The sequence below is a fragment of the Trematosphaeria pertusa genome, assembly GCF_010094035.1.
Source record: "Trematosphaeria pertusa strain CBS 122368 unplaced genomic scaffold BU26scaffold_2, whole genome shotgun sequence".
In the NCBI taxonomy this organism is placed as follows: Eukaryota; Fungi; Ascomycota; class Dothideomycetes; order Pleosporales; family Trematosphaeriaceae; genus Trematosphaeria; species Trematosphaeria pertusa.
Genome location: NW_022987213.1, coordinates 1,131,127 through 1,155,773, shown reverse-complemented (window position 1 = coordinate 1,155,773; position 24,647 = coordinate 1,131,127). Strand labels below are relative to the sequence as shown.

The window sequence follows — 24,647 nt, the reverse complement described above, 5'->3', positions numbered from 1 at the left end:
TTAACGACTTCGGTTGTGTACACCTGTTAATTAAGCGGAAGCTATAGTATAAAGGTATCTCTTTCTCAACTTCTTTCTCTTGTTCCCTAGGATTTCTTTGGAAGCGTCGCTTGGTCTACTTCGCTCGCAGCGCTGCGAGCTACGAGGCTGTGCAAGTGCGGCCGCTATGCAAAGTAGGCATTCACATCCCTACTATACGGAGACTAGCTGAAGAACCTCGGGTCTATGCATACATCCCCAACGTATAAGGCCACAAGGTAGCGCCAGCATCGTGCCACACGCTTGTTGTTCCTGAATGTCACCGTCCAACTTCGTCTCCGGTGCGAACACTTTTCGACTCGACTTCACTACGAGACTTAACCCACTTGAAGGCTATATATATTTCGTCAACATGCCACCTGCGGGCTCGTACGGAATTTGGAATTTCTTTTCTGCTACACCGGAGGCGGGGAGAGTGTTCGAACCACCGCAGCCCGTGCCGATTCAGCCAAAGGTACTAGATGAGAGGCCAGTGGATCAACAGATGCAGAGCCCGTTGCTGGGGATGCTGCCCGCGGAGATTAGGAATGAGATTTATGGTTGGGTGTTTAGATATATGGGGGTCGAGGAGATGGACGAGGCGGATGAGGAAGATGAGGAAGATGAAGGAAAGGAGACAGAGCCAACTGGACACTCAGAGGACGGAGATCCAGACGAAGCAAAAGAAGAGACAACACCCACCGCGAAGACTCCAAACTCACCACCAACCAAGCCGAAGCCGAAGCAGAAGCAGAAGCAGAAACCCACCCAGCCTCTCTCCCTCCTCCTCAGCTGCCGCAAAATCCGATTCGAAGCCACCCTCCTCGCCTTCTCAACCCGCACATTCATAACCCGCAGCACCTCCCCTCAAACCTTCCACGCCCTGCGGGCACGCACAAGCATCCTCTCCAGCGCACAACTCTCCGCTATAACATCCCTCGCGTACGATCTTAGCGAAGCAGAAACGTACTACTTCCACCGCGGAACGCCCTTCATCGCGAATTCCCTAATTCTCTTCTCGGGGCTGAAGAATCTCGAGTTACGCATTAAAAAGGGGAAGCCGGTGGAGAGAAACGCTGTGCACGCGCAGACCCCATGGCCCGCTTACGAGGGTGGACTGAAGGAGAGAAGGGTGCCGAGCTGGCTGCTGACGACGGTGCAGAACGTAGTTAAGGGAAGGGAGTATGCGTGGCAAAAGGGTGAGAAGTGGAGCGTGTTGTGGCCGCAGGAGAGAACGGCTTGTTTTCTAGAAGAAATGCTCGGGCAAGGACGCCCGGAAATGGCGCGGGAGGCTGTAGCTGAGGCGATGCAGGGGATTGACGGCGTAGAGCCGTGCGCTTGTGCGTGCGGGGAACCGAGTTGGATGATGTGCGAGATGCTGCAGGAGACGGGCCGACGTGTGCGTCTGCAAGTGCTTTACTATGGGTCCGTGGATCTCGACCGCTTCCGCGAGCTGCAGCGGCATCGCGTTAGACTCGAGCCCGGCGCGGAGCCACTTCCCCTAACCATGCTGCCGAATGCCAACGCTCTGGGTTTTGGATGGGACGGCGAGGCGGAGTACTGGGAGGGCTTTCGACGGAGTACGGAGGGGTTTACGGGGTTGTTGGAGAGGTTGGGTTGGGTGGGGAAGAGAGACGGACGGGGCAAGGGGCTGCCGGTTGTGCTGGAGCCGGGAGGCAATGGATGGCCTGTTAGTAGGAGGGAGGGCGAGGATGCGTTTGCATGGGATGTGGATGAGAGGTATTGGATGGAGTTGAGGGCGAGGAATGGGGATTTGGGGGCTATATGGGGGGTGCTTTGGAGGAGTGCTTAATCTGCATACAACTTCTTCAGAAACTAGGCCACAGTGCCTGGGATAATGTTTCAGTTCTGTCCAAATATCGCAGGAGTGGATCGACGCCTAGAGGGGGTAGGTAAGAGTGCCATTGTTATGACCGGTTAGTTAGTCTTACTAAACAAGCAAAGCTATGCCGGAAGTGAGTGCCAGCTCAAGGAGATAGCATTAGCTTTAGTTTTGAGAATCGTGGGGCTAATGCTGATGTGATGCTGTTCTGAATAGAGCCTACCCAACTTGATATGGAGCGGAATCTGACTTCGGCCCAAGCCGCGGAGACTTGCTTGAACTCATCATCATAGCCCTACCTACTCAGGAATTATATGATCCTTCGCCTCGAACCCTGCCTTCCAGCGGTATGTGGATGCGACGTGCTCATCCAACGGACCGCTCTGCCCTTCTTTCCGATAGAAGTTTTCCCGATAGGTGCCGCCTAGAACAGCATAGTCATCCCAGAACACTCCTCGTAGCCTCAACTCTGGGAGTAACAGCTCGATAACGTCTTTGAAAGACTGTGGGAAGAGTGCATACGCCTGGCATTGTATCTACGTTATCCACTGGACCTTGGACGGAAGTTTCCATTCGGTAATCTGGACTTACAATGTTGAATCCGTCAACACCGGCCTCATCTACCCAGATCTGTAGGCCATCTGCTACCTGCGATGGTGTGCCTACTAGGACAGGTCCATTTCCGCCGATGCTAACGTGCTCGGCCACGGTGTGCTTCGTCCACTTCGACGTCCCAGGCGAGAAGCGAGCATAGCCTTCGACGGTCGATCGGACAGCGTTGCTCTCAACGTGTCTTAACTCTTCCTCATCACCATACTTTCCGAGGTCAATCCCGGTCCACCCGCAAAATAAAGCCAGCGCTCCCTCAAGTGAAGCATATTTGCGGTACTCGGCAAGTTTTGATTGAGCCTCCTCTTCTGTTCGTCCAAGTATCGGCGTTACGAGAGCGAGAACTTTGATGTTATTCCTGTCACGGCCAAATTGCGCTTCGGCAGCATCTCTGATTTCGGAGATATTCTTTGCACACACTGCAGGAGCATGCGCCGAGACAAAGATGGCTTCGGCGTTTTGCGCAGCGAATTTCTTGCCTGCTCTTGAAGTCCCTGCCTGAAGAATCAATGGCGTTCGTTGCGGACTGGGCTGGCAGATATGAGGCCCCGGCACGGTGAAGTATTTCCCCTTATGACTGATCTTTCGCACTCGGTCGGGGTCCGTGTATACCCCCTTCTCGCGATCGAAGATCACCGCATCGTCTCTCCAGGACGACTCAAACAGCTTGTACATTACCTTCACATACTCTGCACAAGGTTAGCAGAACTGTTTGGCGACGGGGTTGGAGGAGATTTGACGAACCTTCGGCTTGGGCGTATCGCTCGTCATGCTACTAGAAGTCAGGACTTCGATCTCGGACAGAATAACGAACAAGCACGTACCTCTAGTTGCTCTTTGAACCCCATATTTCGTGCAGCGGAATCGAGGTAGCTTGTCACGATCTACCCGACGTCACTTACAGTAACCAAACATGGATGCGACTTGTCCCTTACATTCCATCCGAGTCTGCTTCTTATTAACGACGTTCATAGGTCTGGACGGCACCGCATTACCTTCCATTTGTCAAATGATCCACAGTCGATAGCCTTCTAGCTAGGTGGTAAGGCTGCTCATACGTCGTGGAGCATGTCACCCCGAAGCCAATGCTTTTGGTCGCAGCAGCCATGGCGGATATGACGGCAAGCGGTTCGTTGACAGGCCATTGAGCTCCAGATCTTATCGCAGCATTCAAGTCTCCGTTATAGACGTCGTATCCTCCTAGCACATCGGCAATAAAAATGCCATGAAACTTTGCTTCCTCCAGCAACTTCGCGAGCTCAATCCAATGTTCAACCCTATTGAACTCATGCGAATGGTCGTCAGGATGTCTCCACAGCCCTGGAGACTGGTGCCCACTGCCTAGATACCACCGGAGTCAGTTTGTCATTCTTAATGCAAATCAGTGTCCGAAGTACGATCTGGCGTACGAAGCAGACGTATTCCAAGTCACGTGGCACTTACACATCTCCACAAAAGCATTAAGGATCAACTTCTTTCCGGTGGCCATAATGTCGCATATCGAACGGCAGATGTCGTGCTTATAACTAGACTTTTATACTCCAAGTCTAAAGATAAGGGTCGATTTCCGATGTCGCTCATACAGATACGACCGATGTTCGCGGTGGCTCCATTAGGGCGGATGATGTGCTTGCAGCATCTTTGAACGCAATCGCATCAGTTTCAACCCCACCACCAAGCCGCACCTCAACATGCAGCGAGACCCCAACTTCATCGGCAAGCTCATTATGAGTCCCCGCAATGATGCAATCATTTGCCCCCTTTTATTCTGGCTCCTATCGAACTCCACTATCGCGGTCGTTTCTCGGAGAATCATGGGAACGGAGGATTCTGAATGTATCATTTCGGTAAACAGCTTCCTGGAACGTGATACATCGCTTAGCTTGTCAGAACGTGGTATACCGGAGATTCGGGACTGTTGTTGACATCCACGGATTAAATTGCTTACCTGAGAAAGGTGGTACAAGACCCTTATCTTCTCGCATCCCATTCAGTCCATCAGCCGGCACGTGAATAAGCTCTTTCTCGCGATGGTCTTCTCAATATCCAAATGGCGGAGACGGAGCCGTGCAAGCAAAGCCAACCCCAACTCTACTCAATTCCAACATGGCGATGTCGAAGCTTCTCAGTCAAACACTCAATCAGCTTTATTGCTATATGCAGTGCGCCAACCTTACGAATTTGTCACCGATCACCCGATACCAACCTCGAAACGCGATACCGAACTGCTGGTCAAAGTTCTCGCTATAGGGCTCAACCCAATAGACTGGAAGGCACCGTAAGCCTATCCAACCTCTGCAATCACACTATCAAAGTGCTCATGCTATAGCAGTGATTTTAACTTCGGTATCCCGACACTGCCTTACATAGCTGGTCGTGAGTTCACCGGTACCGTCGTGCAAGCGGCCTCACGTACGAATTCTCGCATACGTCAAGGCGATATTGTCATTGTTCCCTCTACCGACTACCGCGATCTTCGTAAAGCCGCGTTCCAAGAATATAGCATAGCGTCGTCCTTTAACACTATTCGCCTTCCTCGCAACATTTCCACACAGGCCGGATCGATACTGGGCGTAGCATTTGTGGCGGCAGCTCTTGCTTTGGGAATCTGCATGGGCGTCAGTTTTGAAGACATCGAAGGCGGGCCAAATCTGCTCAAGCTCGTTAGGAGTATCGATCCCGAGAATCTCCCAGCGGATATACGCAAAGAATGTCTCGAAGGAATTAGGGACGACGAACGAGCTCAGAAAGGCGACTTTCTCGTCATCTGGGGCGGCAGCTCGACGTGCGCATACACCATGAAACAACTTGCGCGCCTTGCTGGTCTTCGAAACATCTCCGTTGTGGATTCTAGCAAGCACGGTTTGCGTCTGTCATCCCGCGATCATATTCGGCCTGATCTGCTCGTAGATGCACACGACCCTGAACGCGCAATCAGCATCATCAAGTCGGCAACCAATAACAGCGCCCGCTTTGGCTTTGACACACAAGGCAAGGAGACAGCCTCGCAACTCCTCCGCTCGCTCGCCTCTCTTCATTGCTTCCCTAATCATCCGGAAGAATATTCAACCTCGAAGTTGAACTCCAAGCTCCCTACTCCACCATCTACACCTGCAGAAGCAAACCCCTCTGCTCCACGCTCCCATCTGGTCGGCCTAACCGGACTCCCCAAGGGAAATGTCCCTGAAGACGTGGCTCTACACAGCGTTCCGATTAAGCTCTTCCACGAGATTCCCGAGGTAGGCGAAGCGCTTTGCAGCTGGGCTGAGAGATTACTGGTAAAGGGACTCTTGGTGCCGCCGGATGTTTTGGGAACGGTGGACGGGCTTGGAGGGATCAACGCGGGATTGGACAGATTGAGGAAGAGGGAGGTTAGTGGTGGAAGGCTGGTTGCTGTTCTGCGGTAGAAGACGATGACATCTTTCCATTTCGTTCGAATATACAGCAGAACGCCTACTTATCAAAGCGCTTCTACTCTTGTGTTGCCACTCAATCGCACGTCTACATCCATTTCCCCTTCCCCCAGTACCGCTCTACCCTCACTATGCTTCAAGGCCTCGCTTCAACTTCTTCTCCAGATCTTGATTCAACCCAGCGTCTCCTTCCCGTCTTGCTGCACCTGCACGGCCACCTCAACCCCCTCACTCCCGCTCCCATCACTATGATGCTCAATCACACTCTCATTATCTTTCCCAAAATGCCTGAGCACCAGCCACGCAGGATAAATCGCCACACCCCAAAGCGCAAAGTTCCAATACACAGCCCCCACCTCGGCGAAAACAGTCACACTCGTAACCCCATAGCTAACGGCCTGCCACGCACTCTCGGTGCCCCTCAACAGCGCCGCATACCGAATAACCTGCGGCTCGTCCTCAGCCAAATTCGCAATAAAGAAATATAAAAATAGGTAGTTGGCTTGGAAGCAAGCGGTGAGCAGTATGAAAACGGCAAAGGCGTTGCCAAATCCGGGACTGGCCCAGTCGTACGTGGGTTGAGTGTCGCGGAAACGGGTTACAAGGACGCTGACCCAGATCCAGCAAGCGCCTTGGAATACAGCGATGAAGGAGAAGGCGCCTCGGGCGCGGGTGCGCAGGGAGATGCGGTGCGTGTCGAGGTAGAAGCCGAGGAGGTTGCCGCCGGTTACAGCGACGAGGCCGGAGACGAAGGAGCCGAGTGCGCGGGCGCGGACGGAGAACCACACTTTAGGCACTCATTAGCCATATCCCAATTGTATACGTGACGAAGGCGTTGCAAACGTACAGGCCAGATAAGTGAAAAATACAGCTTCGGCGAAGACGGCTTGGCCGATCCAGAGCACGGTGAGGAGAAAGCGCTTGGTGAAGAATAGCCGCGTCGTCTCCTTGATTTCAAACCACGGATCTTGCAGAATCTTCAATTCCACCTTCTTTCCATCTTTCCTTTGCACCTTGCTCGGCTTGTTTAACAGCAAGGCCACTGCTGGTCCCGCGGCCTGAAGCGCAATGAAAACCAGATAAACCGTGTACGACACTTTTCCGGCTTGGTTGCGGTCCGCGTTCAGTCCTAAGTTGATGGCACCGCCGAGGATTTGCCCCGCGAGACGGTACGTGAGCCAGTAACCCAGCGCTTTCCCTTTGTTCCAGGGTTCGGGGTAGGCGATTGCGATTGCGGCTTCGGCCATCCAGAAGACGCCTGCGGAGATGCCGCAGAGGGCGGCGCCGAAGAGGGTGAGCCAGGTGGTGCCGAAGCGATTGTTGGTGTACAGGCCTGCTGCGAAGGGGGCGTAGCCGATGCTAGAATCCGCCTTTAGAACAATCCACCCGAATAATCATGATTTCCATGAGCAAGAGCAGTGCGAGGGAGTAAGTAGATAGAAGGACTTACGTCCCAAACACCAACGCCCCCTTAATCCCCACATACTTCACCAGCACGCTCGAGAAGTAACAGCTCACCACCATCAAGCAGAACGTAAGTGCGTTTGCGGCATTGACGAGCCCTGGAGATGCTTGACCTCCTGCTCCGAGCGAGTTCATCGCGCCCCAGATTCCGGGCGCTGAGAAGTTGCATAGACCTAGAATGGTTATGTTGTAGAAGGTAGATCGATGCCATTTCGCTACGGGGCGGCAGTTAGTAAGTTGATAAGTTGAATGGGAGCGGAATGGAATGGAGTACGTACTGGGGTGGTCACGTTTCTCGGTATTATTGGCTGGGAGGTCGCTACTGGACTCGAGGTTTGAGAGTGACGGTTCCGCCATGGTGCGAATACCGGATTCTTGTTAGCAACCGAGTTATACAGACCGCGAAGATCGTATGTACAAAGACCAATGAAATTGAATATGTTCTTTCGGTTGCTTCGGGTTGCTGATGCAGCCTGTGCTTTACCCTGCCACCGTGTGTCTTTATAGCGACTTTGCACGTGGAGCGCGTTGCTCACGCATTCTTGCGCCACGACCCAAACGAGGGCCCGCAATCCAGACTCTTCCGACGCGCAAGGATTTGAGTCAGTTTCCCGGACTTGCTTAGGCCTGCGTCGGAGCTCGCTTCGGTGAGATTTGCAAGTTTGGTGATTGATAGGGAAGCACGCCATCTACCCTAACTTTCGCAAATAATAGCATGCTGCAGTGCAAGTTCCGCGGCGCGATAAGAACATCGTGGGCCGAAAGCGGAGACAAGTTGAGGGACCTATTCTCTGCGTCGTGCAAAATGACTCGCGAAGAGAGGAAAAGGCGAGAAAGGTTTTTGCTCAAGAGCGGCAATCCGAGGCGAGTCGCAGCGTGGAACCGGCGCTGCTTTAGATGTATGCAAATCAGCTGATGCTGCTGAGTGACATGCTCCTGGTTAATTATTTGGTTTGACTCTCGAATAGATGTGTAGAGTTTGTGGAATTTGTAGATATGTTGCGACACAAGATATACGCTTCACTGAACTGAACGACAGTGCCGTATTCACTTGCCCCTCATTATGACTTCTTGCTTGCGCCTGGTAGGTCCCACCAGCTCTCATGCAAATCTCTCAAATCCAATTCTTGTCCAGGAGCCCTTAAATACGGCGTCAGGTCCGTGCCTTCGTCCACCTCACCGCGCGTGTACCCATTTCCAAAGTAAGCAAATCGATTTACGGGATTGAAGCGCTCGTACTCCCAATCTTCCCACCGTGGATCGCGGCGTATAAACGTCTGATGAGCTGCCGACCCAGGCCACAGGCCATGGATACGAGAGCCGGGAACACCTCCGTTGTTCCAGGACGAGCAGTTGTCGGTCAGCACGGTGGAAGGGAAGAATGCATCGCAGTAGTCAACGAAGTCGTCGGCTGCTGCCTTTGATGGCGCGATCGATTTGATGCCCTGCGATGAAACTTTGCGCATAACCTTCGCATAGTATGTAAGTGCTGTTTCCACGGCGTAAGGTACTGTGCCTGAAGGACCGGTTGCATGAGGGCCGGCGAGGAAGAAAAGATTTGGGAAGCCAGGAGTTGCAACCCCCATATACGTGTACGGGAAACCATACGTCCCATCGGGTTTCCAAGCCTCTTTCAAATCCACGCCTCGTGCCTTGACTGAGAAAGGTGGGACAAGATCGGTGTTGGCGCCCGTGGCACAAAAGATGGCATCGAAATGGTACTGCTTGCTATCCGTAGTCTCGATTCCTCTAGCGGTAAAGCGTTTGATGGGCGCTTTAACAAGCTCAACGTTATCTTCGGTGAGCGATTCCAGATAGCCAGGACCCGGTGTCAGCCGTCTGCAGTGCGGTGCAAAGTCAGGTATGAGTCCTTCTAACAATTCAGGTTTCTTAGATGCGCGCTTTCTCATAACTTCGATGAACAGCTCTCGCATGCCTTCATTCTCCTCCGAGCCGCGCACCATGGCGCGGAAACGTCGCCAGTATTTTTCTTCTAACTCTTTTCTAAAATGAAGGTAAGTTGCTGGGTCTTGAAAGGATTGTCGCTCTTCTTCGAGGTACGGTTGTGGTTCAAAGGTCCGCTCATCGCCAGCCCAAGACGTGGCTATCCAGGTCGGGTTGCGCACAAAGTGCGTGACATGCTTCGATATGAGCTGCAGATTTGGTACAACCTGAATCCCACTCGCTCCATTGCCAATTACGGCTACCTTCTTGCCCGAGGGGTCGTACAAGGGGTCCCAGTTGGATGTATGTCGCAGATGTCCCTTGAAGTCATCGATTCCAGGATAGTCGGGTAACTTCCAGGCGTTGAATCGACCAATGGCAAAGATGACGAAGTCGAAGCGCTCGGTAGAGGATGCCTTGGTGTTGAGATTGTGAACCGAGAGGTGCCACTGTGATTGCTCGTCGTCCCAAGAAGCTGAATCCACGCGATGCCGCAGCTTCACGTACTTGTAGACGTCGTGTTTCTCCGCGCACGACTTCCAATAGTCGCGTATCTCAGAGCCTTCAGCGAAGATCTCGGACCACTGCGTATTTGGCGAGAACGTGGACTGGTAGACGTGTGCCGGGATGTCGCAGCGCACGCCGGGATAGTTGTTTTCCAGCCAGGTCCCGCTCACGTCGCCGTTCTTCTCGAATATCGTGAGCGTGATACTTGGAACCTTGGCTGGAAGCAGAATGCCCGCTGTGATGCCTGATAGCCCCGCGCCCACCACAGCAACTCTGAGCGGACGCACATCGTCGATGTGGTGGTGGGCATCGAAGCGGAGTCGCGAGACGGGGTACTGGGGTGGAAGGGCCGGGCCTGTGTTCACTTCCTCCGTCTCTTTCGCGGGCGCGAGATGGCCAGTGAGCTGGGCGGCGCGTCTTGTTGACGTCGATGTTTGCGCTTCTGCTGTTGTCTTGTCGACGTCGGGGACAATCGCAATCGGGCTGCGCGCCATCCTGATCGGGCCTAGTCTAGCCCACACCTCGCTAGTTTCAAGTGGCGCGTTCGTTTCAAGTGCCGCGTTTCTCCTGCGGATGTCAACCCTCACACACCAGTTGACTTCCGTCGCGTCTTCGGCGCTATGGTTTTAAAGAACGAAGGACAAGCCGCATCCTTACTGCACTCTCTTATCTATCGTCCGGCGTTCCGCTCTTGGCTCGCAACCGGCGATAACGAAGCTTGCATGATGTGGCCGATCACGCCTTCTCCCCCTCCGTTGACGGTATGTCCCAATGCAAGATAAGAAACAGGAGAGCTGTCTATTTCGAGAAATCAGACCCGAAACCATGATACAAGCGGTCCCCTGGGATGGATGAGTAGACGCGGAACGGCGTGATCGCGTGGTGGCGCTCCCAGCTGCGGTAGCTATGGGACCCGTCGCTGTGGTTGCGTATTAGCCCCATCAACTGGCGTGCTCGCAACCCTGCAGAATACCTCCTCTCGGCCAAATGTCGCTGGTGGAGAACAGACTTTTAGTTCTGGACGCTGCTCGGCGGCCAAGGGGATGAGGCGGAGCTCGATGCTTCTGTGCTCTGCAGGGCCATATATTGTGGTGTGGGCAAGCTCTCTGGCACGACGGGCGCCCTGTTAGTCACAAAGGTACTATTCGGCGATATGGCTTCTCCGTTGCAAATCCGCAAATGGTATCAGATCCGCTGGTTCCGGGAAGAAGACAGTCCAGAGGAGCGCAAGTTGATTGTGAAGCTCGATCTCCTCATTGTGCCCTATGTCTTTCTCGCGTACTGGGTCAAGTACATCGATCAGGCCAATATTAGTGAGTATGAACCCAGGCAAAGGAGCGACCTGCTAGCTGACCACATAGATAATGCCTATGTTGCCGGCCTCAAAGAGGATTTGAATTTTCATGGCAATGAACTTGTACGGCTCCAGACCATGTATATTTTGGGTGCAGTACTTGGACAGCTCCCGTTTCTGTACCTTTTCACTCGGACGCCTATGTTTTACCTCATTCCATTTCTGGATGTCTCCTGGGGCCTCTTCACGCTACTTCAATACCGGGCACATTCGTTTGCAGAACTGGCTACTTACCGATTCCTTGTGGGCTGGTTCGAGGCCGCGTTCTTCCCCGCCATTCATTACATCTTCGGTACGAATCCTTGCGGTCGGGAATTTGCACCTTTTGACTGACATCATTCCAGGCTCGTGGTATCGAGGTGACGAGATTGCGCGTCGAGGCGGCTTTTTCTACGTCGGTCTCACTCTTGGCACTCTCACAGCTGCTCTCATCCAGTCGGGAGCGTCATCACGACTGGATGGCGTAAATGGCCTCGCAGGCTGGCGCTGGATGTACATCATCTGCGCTCTGGTGACAATTCCAATAGGATTCCTGGGACTAATGGTCCTCCCGGGGACGCCAGACAAGCCTAACAAGCTGGTCATGAAGGAGCACGATCTGCAGATTGCAAAAAAGCGTCTTCGGAGGGCAGGCCATGCTGTAGGAGGCAATGTCACTCCTAATACCTTTGTCAAAATCGCCAAGTCTCCCCGCGTTTGGGCCTTGCTGCTCCTTGATATCTTCTTCTGGTAAGCAACCCCCGGATATGGAATACCATTTCTGAGTCATTTGCTAATTGTATCTCCACGTATATAGGAACGGATCCATCAACACTTCCACTGGCGGCTATCTACTTTGGCTTAAAAGCCTGAAGCGATACTCGAACGCACGTGTCAACGAGCTTGGTGCCATTTCGCCTGCGTTAGGCATCTTTTACACCCTGGCCATATGCTTTGCTTCTGATCTCATCCTTGGACCAGCGTGGGCGATTACCGTGGCCCATGTCTGGAATATCATCGGACTCGTTACCCTAACAATCTGGAGCGTACCAGAATCGGCGTTGTGGTTTGCTTTCATGACGACCTATTCAGCGGTAGCCATGTCGAGCGTTCTCTACGGATGGATCAATAGCCAACTAAGCTATTCGCCAGCCGAGCGTTCTGTCGCTTTGGTGCTCGCGAACACGCTGGCGCAGTCTACGACCGCCTGGACACCGCTATTAACGTTCAAAACAGTCGAGGCGCCGAGGTTTCGCAAGGGATATCCTTTTGTGCTTGGGAATGCCTTTTGCCTCATCATCCTCGCGCACATCATCAACTACTTCGAAAAGAAGAGGAAGAGGTATGGATAAGCATTCCTCTTGACGAAAGATTCACTGACACGGGTGCAGACAATCCGATCCCGTCACAGACGATGAGGCCGGTCAAACATCAACCACGTCAGAGGGCTCTACCGTGTCTCCGAATAAGGTCGATGCACCCTCGTAGGATCAGGAGTCATGCGTTGAGTTATGACGGGAAAGCCATCTCCAAGCATCTATTCTATCACCCCAGATCCCGAATTTCGGGCTGCATCAGAAGGCAAACATCCTGTGAGAGAAGACGCAAATTTCGCACCATGTCGTAGCTAAATGCCTATTGGAAACTTTTGAACCCCGCCAATCTTTGTCTTAGTGCGCTGTAGTCACGTCTCCCAAGATGCCGGCTCGTTCGGCTTCCCACGTTTGGCAACCCCACCATAAGCTCGTTCATACCTTCGGAGAAGCGCGAAAACAGAAAAGGGTCCTCCTGGTTACGCGGATAACGAATGCGTAGACATAATGGCCCTCGGCGCCCTATTCCATGTCGCCCGTCTAGGTTATCCTGCACTGTGAGGGCCGCATCTCCACCTGGAGAAAGCACGCAATATGCGGACTTTATGTCACCATTGATAAAAAGCGGGCTCGCTGGAACGATTCATGGCCCGACATCTCAATAAATGTTATCAGAATGGCGCAATGACGTCCCTGCATCGCGAAGTCACCTTGTCGGATCGATGTCGGAGATATTAGAATACCCTCGAATCCATTGCGTAGTTAGCCTGTCTTTTCAATTCACGGCCCGAAGTCTTCCTAGACCATACCCCCAACACATCCGGAAAGCAACAGAGGTGGAAAAAACGTGCCGAAAGACTCGAGGCAACTTCACAAGCAGCGCCACGCCTTTACAGTTCTGCGTATGTTGAGCCTTGAGGTGCACCAGCCATGACAGGGTCAACTCCGGACAGTACCAACGATACCGCCAACGGTGCAACAGCGCCCAAAAAAAAGATACTGATCAATGCGTTCGATATGTCTACGGTTGGCCATCTTTCGCCAGGTCAGTGGAAGAACCCAAAAGATCGCTCAGCCACGAAGCGCAAGCTCGGCTACTGGATTGATCTTGCCAAACTGCTAGAGCGCGGCGGTATCAACGCACTCTTCTTAGCAGATACATACGGCGGATACGACACCTACGAAGAAAGCTTGGACAACTGTATTCGAAGGGCTGCGCAATGGCCTGTGACAGATCCAACAATAGTCAGTCTTTCCCACGAAGCACCTCTGTATTCTCCGAGCAATCTTTGTTGATTAGTGATAGCCGATATCCGCAATGGCGGCAGTGACGAAGAACCTAGCTTTTGCCATCACAGCTTCTACGTCTTTTGAGCCACCGTTCTTGCTCGCTAAGCGCTTTAGCACTCTGGACCATCTTACGGGAGGGAGGTTCGGCTGGAACATTGTCACAAGTTGGAAGAAAGCCGCTTTCAAAGCCATCGGCTTGGATACCCCGATCGAACACGACGAGCGATATGCACAAGCGGACGAGTACCTGCGCGTTCTATACAAGTGCGTTCACACCACCCGACGGCTACGATACGGTGACTGACTGACTGCGTGTTTAATAGACTCTGGGAAGGCTCGTGGGCCGACGACGCCATTACCCAGAACACCGCAGAGGACGAGTATATCAACCCAGCGAAGGTGCGCACCATCCACCACCACGGAAAATACCTCCACCTCGAATCGCGCCACATCGTCGATCCCTCACCCCAACGCACGCCTTTCCTCTTCCAAGCCGGCACATCTTCCGCAGGCTCGGAATTTGCAGCAACCCACGCCGAAGCTATCTTCGTCTCCTCCCACTCACCTACCATTCTGCGCCCCAAGATCTCCAAGATACGCCAGCTAGCACAAGAGAAGGGGCGCGATCCGCAAAGCATCAAGTTCTTCGCTACGTTCACGCCCGTGCTGGGTCGCACGGACGAAGAAGCGCAGCAGAAGTACGAAGAGCTGAAAAGGTATGCATCTACGATTGGAGGGCTGGTGCTCGTGTCTGGATGGACTGGCATCGACCTCTCCAAATACGCTCCAGACCATGAAATTAGTGCCGCCGACGCAACAGAAGACCACCGCGTGCGCAGCCTGCTCCATCAATTCACCGCTACATCTCCTGAGGTCCCGCGCTGGACTCCCCGCGTCATTTCTGAGAAGGCGTCGATAGGCGGGCTAGGCCCGGTGGCCGTAGGTTCGCCGGCTACGGTTGCGGATGAGCTGGAGAGGTGGGTGACGCTGGCGGATGTGGATGGGTTCAATATTGGGTATGTGACGACGCCCGGAAGTTTCGAAGACGTGGTGGAGTTGTTGGTGCCGGAGTTGAGGAGGAGAGGGATATATGGGGAGAGTAACGAGGGATTGACGGCGAGAGAAAAGGTTTACGGGAAGGGGCAGAAATTGCTGAGGAGTGACCACGTGGGGAGTCGGCATAAGTATGATGTTTATGATGAGTCGGCAAGTTGAGAGCGAGGTTGCTAATCCTGCTGCCCTGTGGGACGGCGGGATCGACCTAACGCAGCTTAAGGCTTAGCTTAGTTTAGTAATTAAGCAGAGAGCATCTGCAACTTCCTTCGCAGATGTGTACTCCCCCTTCCAGCATTTTGTGATGACACTTCCAAGTACCACGTTAGTGATATCAGGGTATTTGCCCTCCCGCAGCAATGCTGCAGCTCTTCCTTCTTCCTCAGCCTCCTCGCACTAATGTGGGCAGGTGAAGGTTATCAACTCGAAGATGGACGATCCTAAAGCGTGGATCTCCGCTCGAATTATATTGTTCGCATCGTCATCAGGGTGCCGGAAGCCGTCTTGAGCGATAACCGTAGGACGAATATCATCAATAGCCGAGCCAGCGAAGTCGCAAAGTCTGATGTTCCGGTCCTCATCCAAGAGGATATTCTTGCCGCAGATGTCAACATGTCTAACGTTCTTGTCGTAAATGTACTGCAGCACATTAGCCAAGTCTCGCGACCACTTGATGCGCTCTTGGAGGGTCGCAGTGCCGCCCTTTCTGTAGTACTGTCGGATGGAGCCGTATTTTGCTCGCTCGAGATGTATGGCATCATCGTCGATCCGAAGGCAGCGGATGATATTCGGATGGGTCTCCAGCCGGCGGTAAATGCGTTTCTCGATCTCGACGTTGTCGATAGAAGATTGTGCGCGATAAGGGAGTTTGGACACTTCATGTGGTCTGCTGGGATAGGCAAAGATCGCGCCAGACGCACCCATTGCCAAAAGCTCTGCCTCGTCAGGCGTCATGACGCCGTACGACATAGTAGGCGTAACACAACTCGGGGAAGCATGATGATCCATAAGAAGCCGTTGCGGCCACGGGCAGGAGTACTGTGGTGCTGTGACAGTGTGGGTGTTCGTAGGTTCCTGATCATGGAGAGCGCATAAAAAGTATGGAATGAAAGATGCGGATAGGAGAGAATTGGGGAGGTGCAGTATCGACCTCACGAAGAGCTGCAGTTGCGTGGCCGTGCCACATTCTTAGTCATGCTTTCTCTGTAGCTGGCTAGCGAATGCAAGCCTCTTCTCGGTAAATGTCGCTTTATCTTGGCCCCGCGTTCTTCGCGGTATCAGGTGAAACTCAGCTTCACACATTATGAAGATAGGATTGGCTGAGACGGGACGCGGGGAAGTTAGGCAACCGTGCGCGTCCAACAAACAACTTTCGCAGAGAACTGCTGGACAAAAACCCATCAGCACCCTCGATTCTATCCTTCACCATTGCCCTCAGCATACCTCAACTCACCCGCGACAGGCCTCTGTACCACAGTACACGTCTTTGATCAATTTCTTCATCATTGGCGTCGCGATGGCTCCGCACGCGCGTGCGAAGCGCAGACGCAACAATACATCAACCCTTCATCCATCCGTTGCGGCCGCCTCCGATGATGTGCGTCTCCTATCCAACGGCGAGAGCCTCCATGGCAACTACGAGTCCAAGCGTATCGGCTACGCGGCCGACGAGCCACAAAGCGAGGAAACGGAGGCACCAACACCTCAATTGTACGCAATGGTAGAGGGCGAGCAGATGCTCGTGCCACAAACCTACGACCCGGACACGTATGATCCTGATGGCCGAAGGCCATGGACGCCCGAACCGGAGCCGTATAGTCCCGAAATCTATTCGGCGTGGGGCCGAAAGCATTTCGGTGAAGAGTGGTACCAATTGCGGAAGACCATGCTCGAGGAAAGGAACATCTACCTTCAGTATGATTCAGTCTATGTGGAACGCCAGAAAGCCCTGAGGATAATGGAACACAAGATTGAACGGCGGCCGTTCGAGCCACGATCTGGCGTGTTCAATGAGAGCTGGAAGCGCTTGTGGGCTCGACTTTCGAAGGAGTTAGGCATCGAAATTCCCGCATCTCCAACACCATCGAGGGACAACGACGACAACGACACCGACCTCAGCGGGTACAGCACGTACGACCCAACCCCCGAGCCCCGCGAGCCGACGCCTATCCCCGATGATCCATGGGAGGAGCTAGAGTTCAACCGGAGACGTTTCCACTAGGACGAGGAGCGATATCAGTTCGAAAGAATTTTCCTCAAGGAGGCTCTTATAGACGGGGCTAGGACGCTACGTGAAAATGAGCCAGGCGACAGGCAAGCCCGCGAGAAGCGGGAGTTAATGGAAAGCTTTCGCTACGTGGATCCTACTCGGTTCTCCCTTGAACAGGGTCACTTTCAAGATCACATCGACCTCCCCAAGAAGGGCTGGACGCTGGAGCAGATTGTTGCTGCACATGAAGCTACTATTGCCCTGTATGAATGGCGCGAGAAGAGCCCTGAACCAAGGGGGTCTGGTCCGGTCGGCAAAACAGTCACCGATCAGGAAAAGACCGCTCAGGATATCTGGTGCCAGAAGCTCGATGCTGCAAGGATTCGCTTCTACGGAGAACTCCCACCCAAGTTATCAAGTCCTTTCGGGGTTCCGGAGACCCAGGAGGATAGAGATGCAATGGAAACCTGGTACCGAGGTATCTACGCTCGCGTCTCCCGCCAGCAACAACGAGAGGCCTTGTCGGATGCTATAGGCAACACTTCAATACGTGCAGAAACTTTGCAAAGGATTGAGGGCGAAGAACGAAGAGACCGTGAAGTCCTAGAAAGGGCCCTAGAAAGGGCAGAAAAGGCGCGCCCCCAGCGGCTACCTCCAGGCTTCTACCCCCTTTTCGTTCTAAACCAGGACGAAATGAACGATACGTTCCGTGTGTGGGACGAATTCGGAGTCCCTCTCGAGGAGCAGAACGAACGGGCTCGCTTGTATGGTTTCGGCGAGAGACCTGCTGGGCGCGAAGCAGTGCCGCAGTCGCCAGCAACAGTACCTCAACCAGCGAAAGACACTTCTCGCAAAACTCGCGGCGGTCGAATCACCAAGAATGCACCAACGAACGCGGAATCCGCGCCACTAGATCGAAGGCGCGATAACACACGGACAGCACCCCAACGCCGCAACAGGCAGCGCAAGACATACAAGAAGGAGCGGGCAAGCCGAAGGCTCGCGAAGATGGAGCCTGAGTATGAGATGCTAGGAGGAGGTGAAACACGGCCGGAGATCATTGTGACTGAGAACATGTTCTTGCGGCAAGGGTGGAGAAAGTCGTCGAAGGATTTCGATGTAGATTGAGCTTCCGAAATGAGGATTGGAGAATTGCCAATCATCAAACTCTTCCGTAGTCCACATAAGTTGTTTAGTGTGTCGGACATTTCTCCTCAAATCTTTGCAGCCTTCGCCCGCCACACCCCCAAGTGGCATGTTGTTGGGACGTTTGAAGGACCGCACTTTTACGAATATATCGTTCAGCTGGCCTTGAACTGAGCGCTTAAGCTGGTCGTCCAGTTTATGCCAAACTGCCTCGAGTGTAGTACTAGGCATGAGAGACATAAAGAAGAGGAAGCATTCGCCGGAGCGCACGAGACCGAGCGGTCTTGGCGCAGGGATGCTGGGTATAAACTTCTCAGTGTATTGCAGTGTTGTGTATTCGGTGAAGTCATCCATGTTCCGCATAATCTTCAGAGCAACTTCTGGACTGCATTTGACGACGATCTTATGGCGGCCAAACTTGGGCTTCCAGACCACTTCACTCTGCTCAACCAGTCTGTGTAAGCCACTGGCGAAGGATGGGCTTTGGTAATGGCTTTCGAGGAGGCTTCGGACGGATTCTGAGAGCGGAAATAGGACTGTAGCCGGGGCAGCTCCATCAAGCAGATTGCGGACATCGTCTTCAGGAAATCGTGGTGGTTGCTTTCCGAGATTCAGAGGCTCTGGAGACGGGCCGTCTTCATGTCGAGCTAGGGTTTGTCAGATTGTCATCCTCAGAGTTGAAAGTATTAGATGCGGTGCCCGCAAACCTTTGGCCTTTCGATGAGCAAGTCGGCTTGAATAAGACGAGGGAATTTTAGAAGCTAGATCCACTTCTGGGTCCGCTTCTAAAGCCTTCTGCAACTTTTTCATAACCATTCGATTAAACTGAGAGGCCTCAGACTCGCCAGCCGCAGGATCCATGGTGTTTGGTTCGAAAGAGGGAGGTTGAGGGAGGTTGTGTTGTTAAACGCCAAGCCTCAGCGCAGCTTTTCCGATCTCGCACAAGGCACTGGACACCTTTGTTGAAATGAAATATCTAGTAGCGTATATATAAAAACTCAGGCTTAGCCGCTATCTAAGTAAGCTAGAGGTTACTATTCAAAGCTCTCTCGATCAACAACAACCTGTTCAGTCGCGTTCCTTGCTCTCACCCTCTTACTACCCCAGTTAGCCGCTTCTCCCGGTCCTCGACCGTTCATCGACGAGAAGCCCATCACGCAGGCGCACCGCGTCATCGCGCGCTTCGAAGACAAAGGACCTCAGCCTAGTGAAACCTCGTTCCCGCGCCAGCACAACGCCAAGGACGGAGTAATAGGTCGCAACAACCGACGGCATACGCCGCAGTCCTGTGCTGCACCTTCCAACACAGAGTGTTCTACGCTTCTTCACGTAAGGTCCTCTCTATTTACTCTTACTCCTGTTTTACTAAAGCTTCATTGACGCAGGCGCTTCTCATATCATGCAAGATGATCCTAGCCTCCCCGTCCTTTCAACATCGGGTCTTTATTGGCTTAGGGTCGGAATCTTAGGCATTGTATATCCTCTTGACGAGCGCACCGTTGTAAAAATCGCTCCTACATACGACAACTAGTACGCTACCTCCTTATGCCTTCAAGACCTCCTTACCAAGAGATCTGTATACCAGCGTTTAGGGTCTTATCCACGAATATGCCAATACTTTTCCTCAGTTCAACGAGGGATTCTTCTAGAGAGATTTGGAGAGCCAGTCCGCAAGCACCTACGGAAACTCTATAAGCAAGGGAAGACTCCATCACATAAGCAGGCCCTAAAATGGTCCTGCTAAGTCGCTAAGGGAATAGCGTACCTCTACTAAAAAGGGGTTATACAAGGAGATATTGGCTGTCACAACGCTCTTTTGAAGGGTAATAAGATCAAAATATGCGATTTTGGCGGCTCCTTAATTGATAGGGAGCCTGCCAGAGCCGGTTACGAATGCCGATCTCAGCGATAGGACGATAAGAATCCTTCTATTGCAAGCGAACTGTTTGCACTAGGATCAACTATCTATAAACTCTGGACAACTACGCGGCCTTACGAAGATGAACCCAACGACACAGTTGAGGACAGCTACAAACACCAGTGCTTTCCAGACGTTGGGACCCTTCCCGTCGCCGAAATCATCAAAAAATGCTGGCATGGCTCTTATACCTCTGCAGATGAAGTTGTTGCCGACCTCATACTACAACCCAAACCAACGAACGCGCACGCGTATTCCGATGCCGACGATCGACCAACTTAGATGGTGACCGCCTTCCTAGACGGTCAATTGTCGTACGACTGGGTACATTAGCCGGCCTTTTGGACGATATATCTAGACAACCTTACCACTACCACTTCCGGCCTCTCCCCGTTGCAAACTGGGCATGCCTCCTCTCGTTTTGTAGAACCAAGTACCACGGTTGGATCAGGAGTAGCATCTTGGCAATGACGATACGTTCCTAAGGGGTTTGTGGGTGGCGCGACTTAGTTGTTGTGGCATGAGCTGGACGCAAGCGGTTGCATGTGGCATGGTAATATTGTCGCTAGCGTAGAGGGTGGCCCACTCTGGCCATTGATGGGTTTGTCGAGCCAGCGCAGGCACTACAAGCCAAAAGCAAGCGGCCATATGCTAAGGAAAACAGGAACAAAGGATGGAAGAGGAAGAATGTCCCAACGTACAGAGTAGGGCCGGAAACCAATTTATCCCGCCCCGCTCGATGCAGCTGTGCACCTAATGCCTTGCTTCTGGACCAATACTTCTGCCTGAAACAGCGCGATGCAGACCTTTTGGCGGCGCGAATGCAAGGCCGCTTCGCTGCTGCACCACGCCCGTTTGCTCGCACGAACAAGCAAGAGAAGAAAACAACGTAGAGCAGAGTCCATAGTTCCTAGCTGCTGGCGCGTTGTACGAAGGCGCGGGAGAGCAGTCCTACGCTACAACCAAGATATCCAGAAGCCGCTCCACACTGTACAAACTAGTGTCCATCCATCCCCTGGGAATCATGCCAGACCCACCAACGGTATCAACGCCAACGAACATGGACAAGAGCGGACGGCGATGCTGCAACCTTCCCTACCACTATATCCACATCCAAGTTCGTACCCTCTGCTCTCTAGCGAGTGAGCCATAGGTGCATAGTTTCGTAGTGCTCGTACCCCACTCGTCGACACTGTGGCCATACACCTCCAGGCCCAGGCCGCTCGCAGTGCCAGCGACATGGGGCTTGTCCGGATGCTCGTCCTCGTCGACTAGAGACGCGAACTGGAAGAAGGCGTGCAGCTTCTGGTAGAACTATTCGAGGTTGCGGCGCTCCTTGGCGGCAAAGTCGTCGTTCGCGGAGCCAAAGGCGACGGCTATAGTGCCCTTGCTAGGAAAGACCACCGGACCACCTGCTAGCCTCTCCTCAACGAAGTCTCGGAAGACACGCGACAGCATCGTGCCAGGGTCTAGCGCGACGTCGTAGCTCACGAAGGGTCCGTCTCGCAGCAACTCGAGGTTGAAGAGGAGGCGTAGGTGCTGCAGTCTCTGGAAGCGCTCTGGGACCACGCGCAGGGCCCGGATGTCGGCGTCGATGAGGCAGAGCGGGATTGTCAAGTCTCGCACGAACTGCCCGAAGTTCGTGGCGCTAGGGACGTCCATCTCGGCCTCGTACCTTTTAGCCCTCTTGCCAGGGTCACCGCATGGACCAGACTCTTGAGCGCCTCTCTCGCGATGGCTGTCTGCCTATGCTCCTTCTTCCTTCCCTTTCATTCTCTTTCCTTCTCATCCCTTCTCATCCCTTTCCTTCCCTTGGTCCTGTCAGCTTCGCTGCAGCCACCCTAGACGCGAAGCTCGGCCAGGACGCTGATACGCTCGGCCTTTTCTGTCTCCGCTAGACGCCCGCAGCTTGGGCACAAAAAAAAGGAGCGAGGTCTGCGGAATATTCCCAAAGAAAAGACGAGAGGGCGTACTACGCATCAGGATAACTATCTACCGGCGCTGAGTCAGCAAAAGCACCTACAATGACTGATCACTAATCATCAAACACGTTCACACTTCAGCGATGCTCAGTGATATCAACCTGAATTTTCTCACCAAACAACGACTTTGAACCAAATCAACACCCTTACCGAACTGAGGCTGCCACTCGTGCGCCGCTCGCAACCTTACCGCATTCAACGTTCCTCGTTTCAACCACACTTCCTTAATCCTCCCATCCCAACTCGTCGTCCGCCTTTTCTCCACTCGCCCGTCGTAAAGCTCATGGAATGCGACGGAGAAGAATCTCGTATCATCATTCGAGCCCGCGTAACGGATATACCAGGGGACTCATGTCGCCGCCCGATCACCCTTGGGGAGATATTCTGCACAAAGATCCTTGGGAGGCCTTTCAATACAGAAGTAACAGCGTCAAAATTTGATGCTGTTCACATCCCATATGGGTTTATCTACGATCTCAACGTTGCATGCAACCTAGAAGAGCAGGAGCTACTAGCAAGAATTCCACACCATGTCTACCAAGCTAGCTTGGTAGATAATCAATGGTACGATAGCTTACAAAGTCGATTAATAGGTATGCTTACTGTATTTAGGATATTTGTTAAGCGCGATGCTTGGCTTCCTAATGCGAAGGGTTACTGCGCAATGTTCTGCTGGGGGGGTTGAAGAGAACAAGAGATTGCAGAAGCACTAAGGAAGTCGTTGAAAGAACCAGATTCCATTGCAAGCGCATCAACTATCAATTCATGACTCTTAAATTTGTCCCTAAGGTGTTTTTTTTCCGGTGGCAGGTGGAGGTATCGTAGAACTTAAAGTCAGCCTGCTCCGAATGCATTCCCACCGACTTGATCTGGAGCACATTCCGGGGTCCAACATCAACCTCGGCCCAAAGCTCCAAACGCGGAGACTCGCTTGAACTTATCCCTCAGCTCACAGCCATGTAAGCCCGAACGAGGTCAGCCTGGATACCTACTCCAAGGCTTCATATCGCCATTCTGCTACCTCAATCCTACCCTCCACTCTCCTCTTTCCTCCTCCAACAACAGTATCATCCCCCGCCATGGCCTCCCACCCCAAACCCCTCACTACGCCCCCACCAACCTCCCACGTCCTCCTCTCCTACCCCGCACCCTACGTCCTCCTCGTCACCATAAACCGCGAGCGCCAAATGAACAGCATACCGTTTGCGGGCCACATCGAGATGGGCGAGGTGTTCGACTGGTTTGACCGCGAGCCCAATCTACGCGTTGCTATCATCACGGGGGCGGGGAAGAAGGCGTTCTGCGCGGGACAGGATCTGATTGAGCTAGGAAAGATTAGGAGTGGGCAAGTGAAAAAGGATGTCGCGAGTCAGAGACACCCGTTAAGTGGGTTTGGCGGTGTTAGTAGGAGGGGTGGGAAGAAGCCGATTATTGCTGCGGTGAATGGATTTGCGCTCGGTGGGGGGTTTGAGATTGTACTGGGTTGGTGAGTGGACTTCTGTTCTGTTGGGTTTATGTGCTCAAGAGGATAAGTCCTCTTGCGCTTGTGCAGGGGAAGGTATCCGTTCTGACCGGGGACGGTTGGGACCAAGCACCATATTTCAGATTCCCGACCAATTTCATTGCTAACATATTCTCTCAGCGACATGGTCGTAGCCTCTCCAACCGCGAGCTTTGGCCTCCCCGAAGCCCTCCGCGGCATCTTCGCCGGCGCCGGCGGTCCACCCCGCCTCGTCCGCAACGTCGGCATTCCCATTGCCTCAGAAATGGCACTCACAGGCAAACCCATCACCGCGCAGCGAGCCAAAGAGCTCAACCTCGTGAACCGGATATCGCCATCGCAGGACACCGTTGTAGACGAGGCTCTCAAACTTGCAAACGAGATTGCGGCTATAAGTCCTGATGCAGCGATTGTGACGAGGGCGGCGCTGAAGGAGGCGTGGGAGACGGGCAGTGTCGAGCGCGCGACGCAGTTGACGATTGAGAGGTACAGCGAGGCATTGAATGCAGGGGGGAACGCGATGGAGGGGTTGAAGGCTTTTGCGGAGAAGAGAAAGCCGGATTGGAAGCCTTCGAAGCTGTAGATATATCTTATAAATCTAACACTATTGAGATATTTCCCTGGCCAGCTGCACTACTGACAGTGGTCTGCTTCCCCAACAAGCGCCGGACCCCTCTTCAACTTTGCCAGCACAAAGTATAGGGGACCTATACTAGTCTATTCGAGTTACCGAGAATTCCCAGATTTTGCCGGCACAACGCCATCCAATACCAAGCAGCAAATGCCCACCATGGCACCAACCAAAACCCAGGGACCACTTCCGTCAATCCATCAGCCACGAACCCGACAACGGTCCACAGCCAAACCCAGAGCCGTTAATGCTCGTATCCCACCCTACCGAAAGAGAGTTAGCGGTCCTGTAACCCCAATGCCGATCTTCCCCAAACCCCACCTTTTCCCCCGCATTTTGGAACGGATATCCGCGACGATGGCGTCGCGACGGAGCCGGCGTTTGCTGGGAAGATTCCGAGGTAGGCGTATCTTCGAGAGCGATATTAGTTATATACCACGTCACTGATAGAATTGACTCGACTACTTCGATCC

General features: G+C 53.2%; 13 protein-coding genes across 13 annotated transcripts; 8 read left to right on the top strand and 5 right to left on the bottom strand.

Moving 5' to 3' along the window:
* Positions 1–96: 96 nt before the first annotated feature.
* BU26DRAFT_600110 (uncharacterized protein) lies at positions 97–1,831 on the top strand (the record flags this gene model as incomplete). The annotated part of the gene is made up of 2 exons (XM_033835150.1): positions 97–173; positions 222–1,831. Exon 2 carries the CDS (start codon positions 296–298, stop codon positions 1,829–1,831), a length of 1,536 nt encoding a protein of 511 aa, XP_033689395.1. The 5' UTR covers positions 97–173; positions 222–295.
* Positions 1,832–2,160: 329 nt separating this feature from the next.
* Positions 2,161–3,959, bottom strand: BU26DRAFT_559089 (Nitrilotriacetate monooxygenase component A/pristinamycin IIA synthase subunit A; the record flags this gene model as incomplete). Its single annotated transcript, XM_033832656.1, has 7 exons — positions 2,161–2,385; positions 2,453–3,159; positions 3,215–3,242; positions 3,295–3,354; positions 3,406–3,418; positions 3,466–3,811; positions 3,914–3,959. 7 exons carry the CDS (start codon positions 3,957–3,959, stop codon positions 2,161–2,163), a joined length of 1,425 nt encoding a protein of 474 aa, XP_033689394.1.
* Positions 3,960–4,147: 188 nt separating this feature from the next.
* Positions 4,148–5,882, top strand: BU26DRAFT_474611 (GroES-like protein). Its single transcript, XM_033825507.1, has 2 exons — positions 4,148–4,748; positions 4,803–5,882. The coding sequence occupies exons 1-2, from the start codon at positions 4,501–4,503 to the stop codon at positions 5,875–5,877; spliced, it is 1,323 nt and encodes a 440-aa protein (XP_033689393.1). The 5' UTR covers positions 4,148–4,500; the 3' UTR covers positions 5,878–5,882.
* Positions 5,883–6,056: 174 nt separating this feature from the next.
* On the bottom strand, positions 6,057–7,704 carry BU26DRAFT_500155 (MFS general substrate transporter; the record flags this gene model as incomplete). Its single annotated transcript, XM_033826480.1, has 4 exons — positions 6,057–6,670; positions 6,731–7,242; positions 7,334–7,562; positions 7,626–7,704. The coding sequence occupies 4 exons, from the start codon at positions 7,702–7,704 to the stop codon at positions 6,057–6,059; spliced, it is 1,434 nt and encodes a 477-aa protein (XP_033689392.1).
* A 594-nt stretch (positions 7,705–8,298) lies between these two features.
* Positions 8,299–10,292, bottom strand: BU26DRAFT_600108 (FAD/NAD(P)-binding domain-containing protein; the record flags this gene model as incomplete). The annotated part of the gene is made up of 1 exon (XM_033835149.1): positions 8,299–10,292. The coding sequence occupies one exon, from the start codon at positions 10,290–10,292 to the stop codon at positions 8,409–8,411; it is 1,884 nt and encodes a 627-aa protein (XP_033689391.1). The 3' UTR covers positions 8,299–8,408.
* A 330-nt stretch (positions 10,293–10,622) lies between these two features.
* Positions 10,623–12,801, top strand: BU26DRAFT_137494 (MFS general substrate transporter). Its single transcript, XM_033819769.1, has 5 exons — positions 10,623–11,111; positions 11,160–11,444; positions 11,497–11,881; positions 11,949–12,473; positions 12,523–12,801. The coding sequence occupies exons 1-5, from the start codon at positions 10,952–10,954 to the stop codon at positions 12,617–12,619; spliced, it is 1,452 nt and encodes a 483-aa protein (XP_033689390.1). The 5' UTR covers positions 10,623–10,951; the 3' UTR covers positions 12,620–12,801.
* Positions 12,802–13,242: 441 nt separating this feature from the next.
* Positions 13,243–15,066, top strand: BU26DRAFT_137496 (Nitrilotriacetate monooxygenase component A/pristinamycin IIA synthase subunit A). Its single transcript, XM_033819770.1, has 3 exons — positions 13,243–13,689; positions 13,751–13,998; positions 14,058–15,066. The coding sequence occupies exons 1-3, from the start codon at positions 13,375–13,377 to the stop codon at positions 14,947–14,949; spliced, it is 1,455 nt and encodes a 484-aa protein (XP_033689389.1). The 5' UTR covers positions 13,243–13,374; the 3' UTR covers positions 14,950–15,066.
* A 117-nt stretch (positions 15,067–15,183) lies between these two features.
* BU26DRAFT_559083 (uncharacterized protein) lies at positions 15,184–15,756 on the bottom strand (the record flags this gene model as incomplete). Its single annotated transcript, XM_033832655.1, has 1 exon — positions 15,184–15,756. The coding sequence occupies one exon, from the start codon at positions 15,754–15,756 to the stop codon at positions 15,184–15,186; it is 573 nt and encodes a 190-aa protein (XP_033689388.1).
* A 547-nt stretch (positions 15,757–16,303) lies between these two features.
* On the top strand, positions 16,304–18,227 carry BU26DRAFT_537213 (uncharacterized protein; the record flags this gene model as incomplete). Its single annotated transcript, XM_033831396.1, has 3 exons — positions 16,304–16,983; positions 17,035–17,546; positions 17,799–18,227. The coding sequence occupies 3 exons, from the start codon at positions 16,304–16,306 to the stop codon at positions 18,122–18,124; spliced, it is 1,518 nt and encodes a 505-aa protein (XP_033689387.1). The 3' UTR covers positions 18,125–18,227.
* Positions 18,228–18,297: 70 nt separating this feature from the next.
* BU26DRAFT_500151 (uncharacterized protein) lies at positions 18,298–19,003 on the bottom strand (the record flags this gene model as incomplete). Its single annotated transcript, XM_033826479.1, has 3 exons — positions 18,298–18,348; positions 18,413–18,789; positions 18,850–19,003. The coding sequence occupies 3 exons, from the start codon at positions 19,001–19,003 to the stop codon at positions 18,298–18,300; spliced, it is 582 nt and encodes a 193-aa protein (XP_033689386.1).
* Positions 19,004–19,243: 240 nt separating this feature from the next.
* BU26DRAFT_514307 (uncharacterized protein) lies at positions 19,244–20,379 on the top strand. Its single transcript, XM_033827806.1, is given in 5 exon segments — positions 19,244–19,334; positions 19,528–19,643; positions 19,674–19,876; positions 20,081–20,342; positions 20,355–20,379. 3 exon segments carry the CDS (start codon positions 19,542–19,544, stop codon positions 20,340–20,342), a joined length of 567 nt encoding a protein of 188 aa, XP_033689385.1. The 5' UTR covers positions 19,244–19,334; positions 19,528–19,541; the 3' UTR covers positions 20,355–20,379.
* A 1,749-nt stretch (positions 20,380–22,128) lies between these two features.
* BU26DRAFT_514305 (uncharacterized protein) lies at positions 22,129–22,795 on the top strand. The gene is made up of 2 exons (XM_033827805.1): positions 22,129–22,606; positions 22,655–22,795. The coding sequence occupies exons 1-2, from the start codon at positions 22,326–22,328 to the stop codon at positions 22,725–22,727; spliced, it is 354 nt and encodes a 117-aa protein (XP_033689384.1). The 5' UTR covers positions 22,129–22,325; the 3' UTR covers positions 22,728–22,795.
* A 302-nt stretch (positions 22,796–23,097) lies between these two features.
* Positions 23,098–24,143, top strand: BU26DRAFT_537212 (ClpP/crotonase). The gene is made up of 2 exons (XM_033831395.1): positions 23,098–23,528; positions 23,685–24,143. The coding sequence occupies exons 1-2, from the start codon at positions 23,122–23,124 to the stop codon at positions 24,124–24,126; spliced, it is 849 nt and encodes a 282-aa protein (XP_033689383.1). The 5' UTR covers positions 23,098–23,121; the 3' UTR covers positions 24,127–24,143.
* The last annotated feature ends 504 nt before the right edge of the window (positions 24,144–24,647 follow it).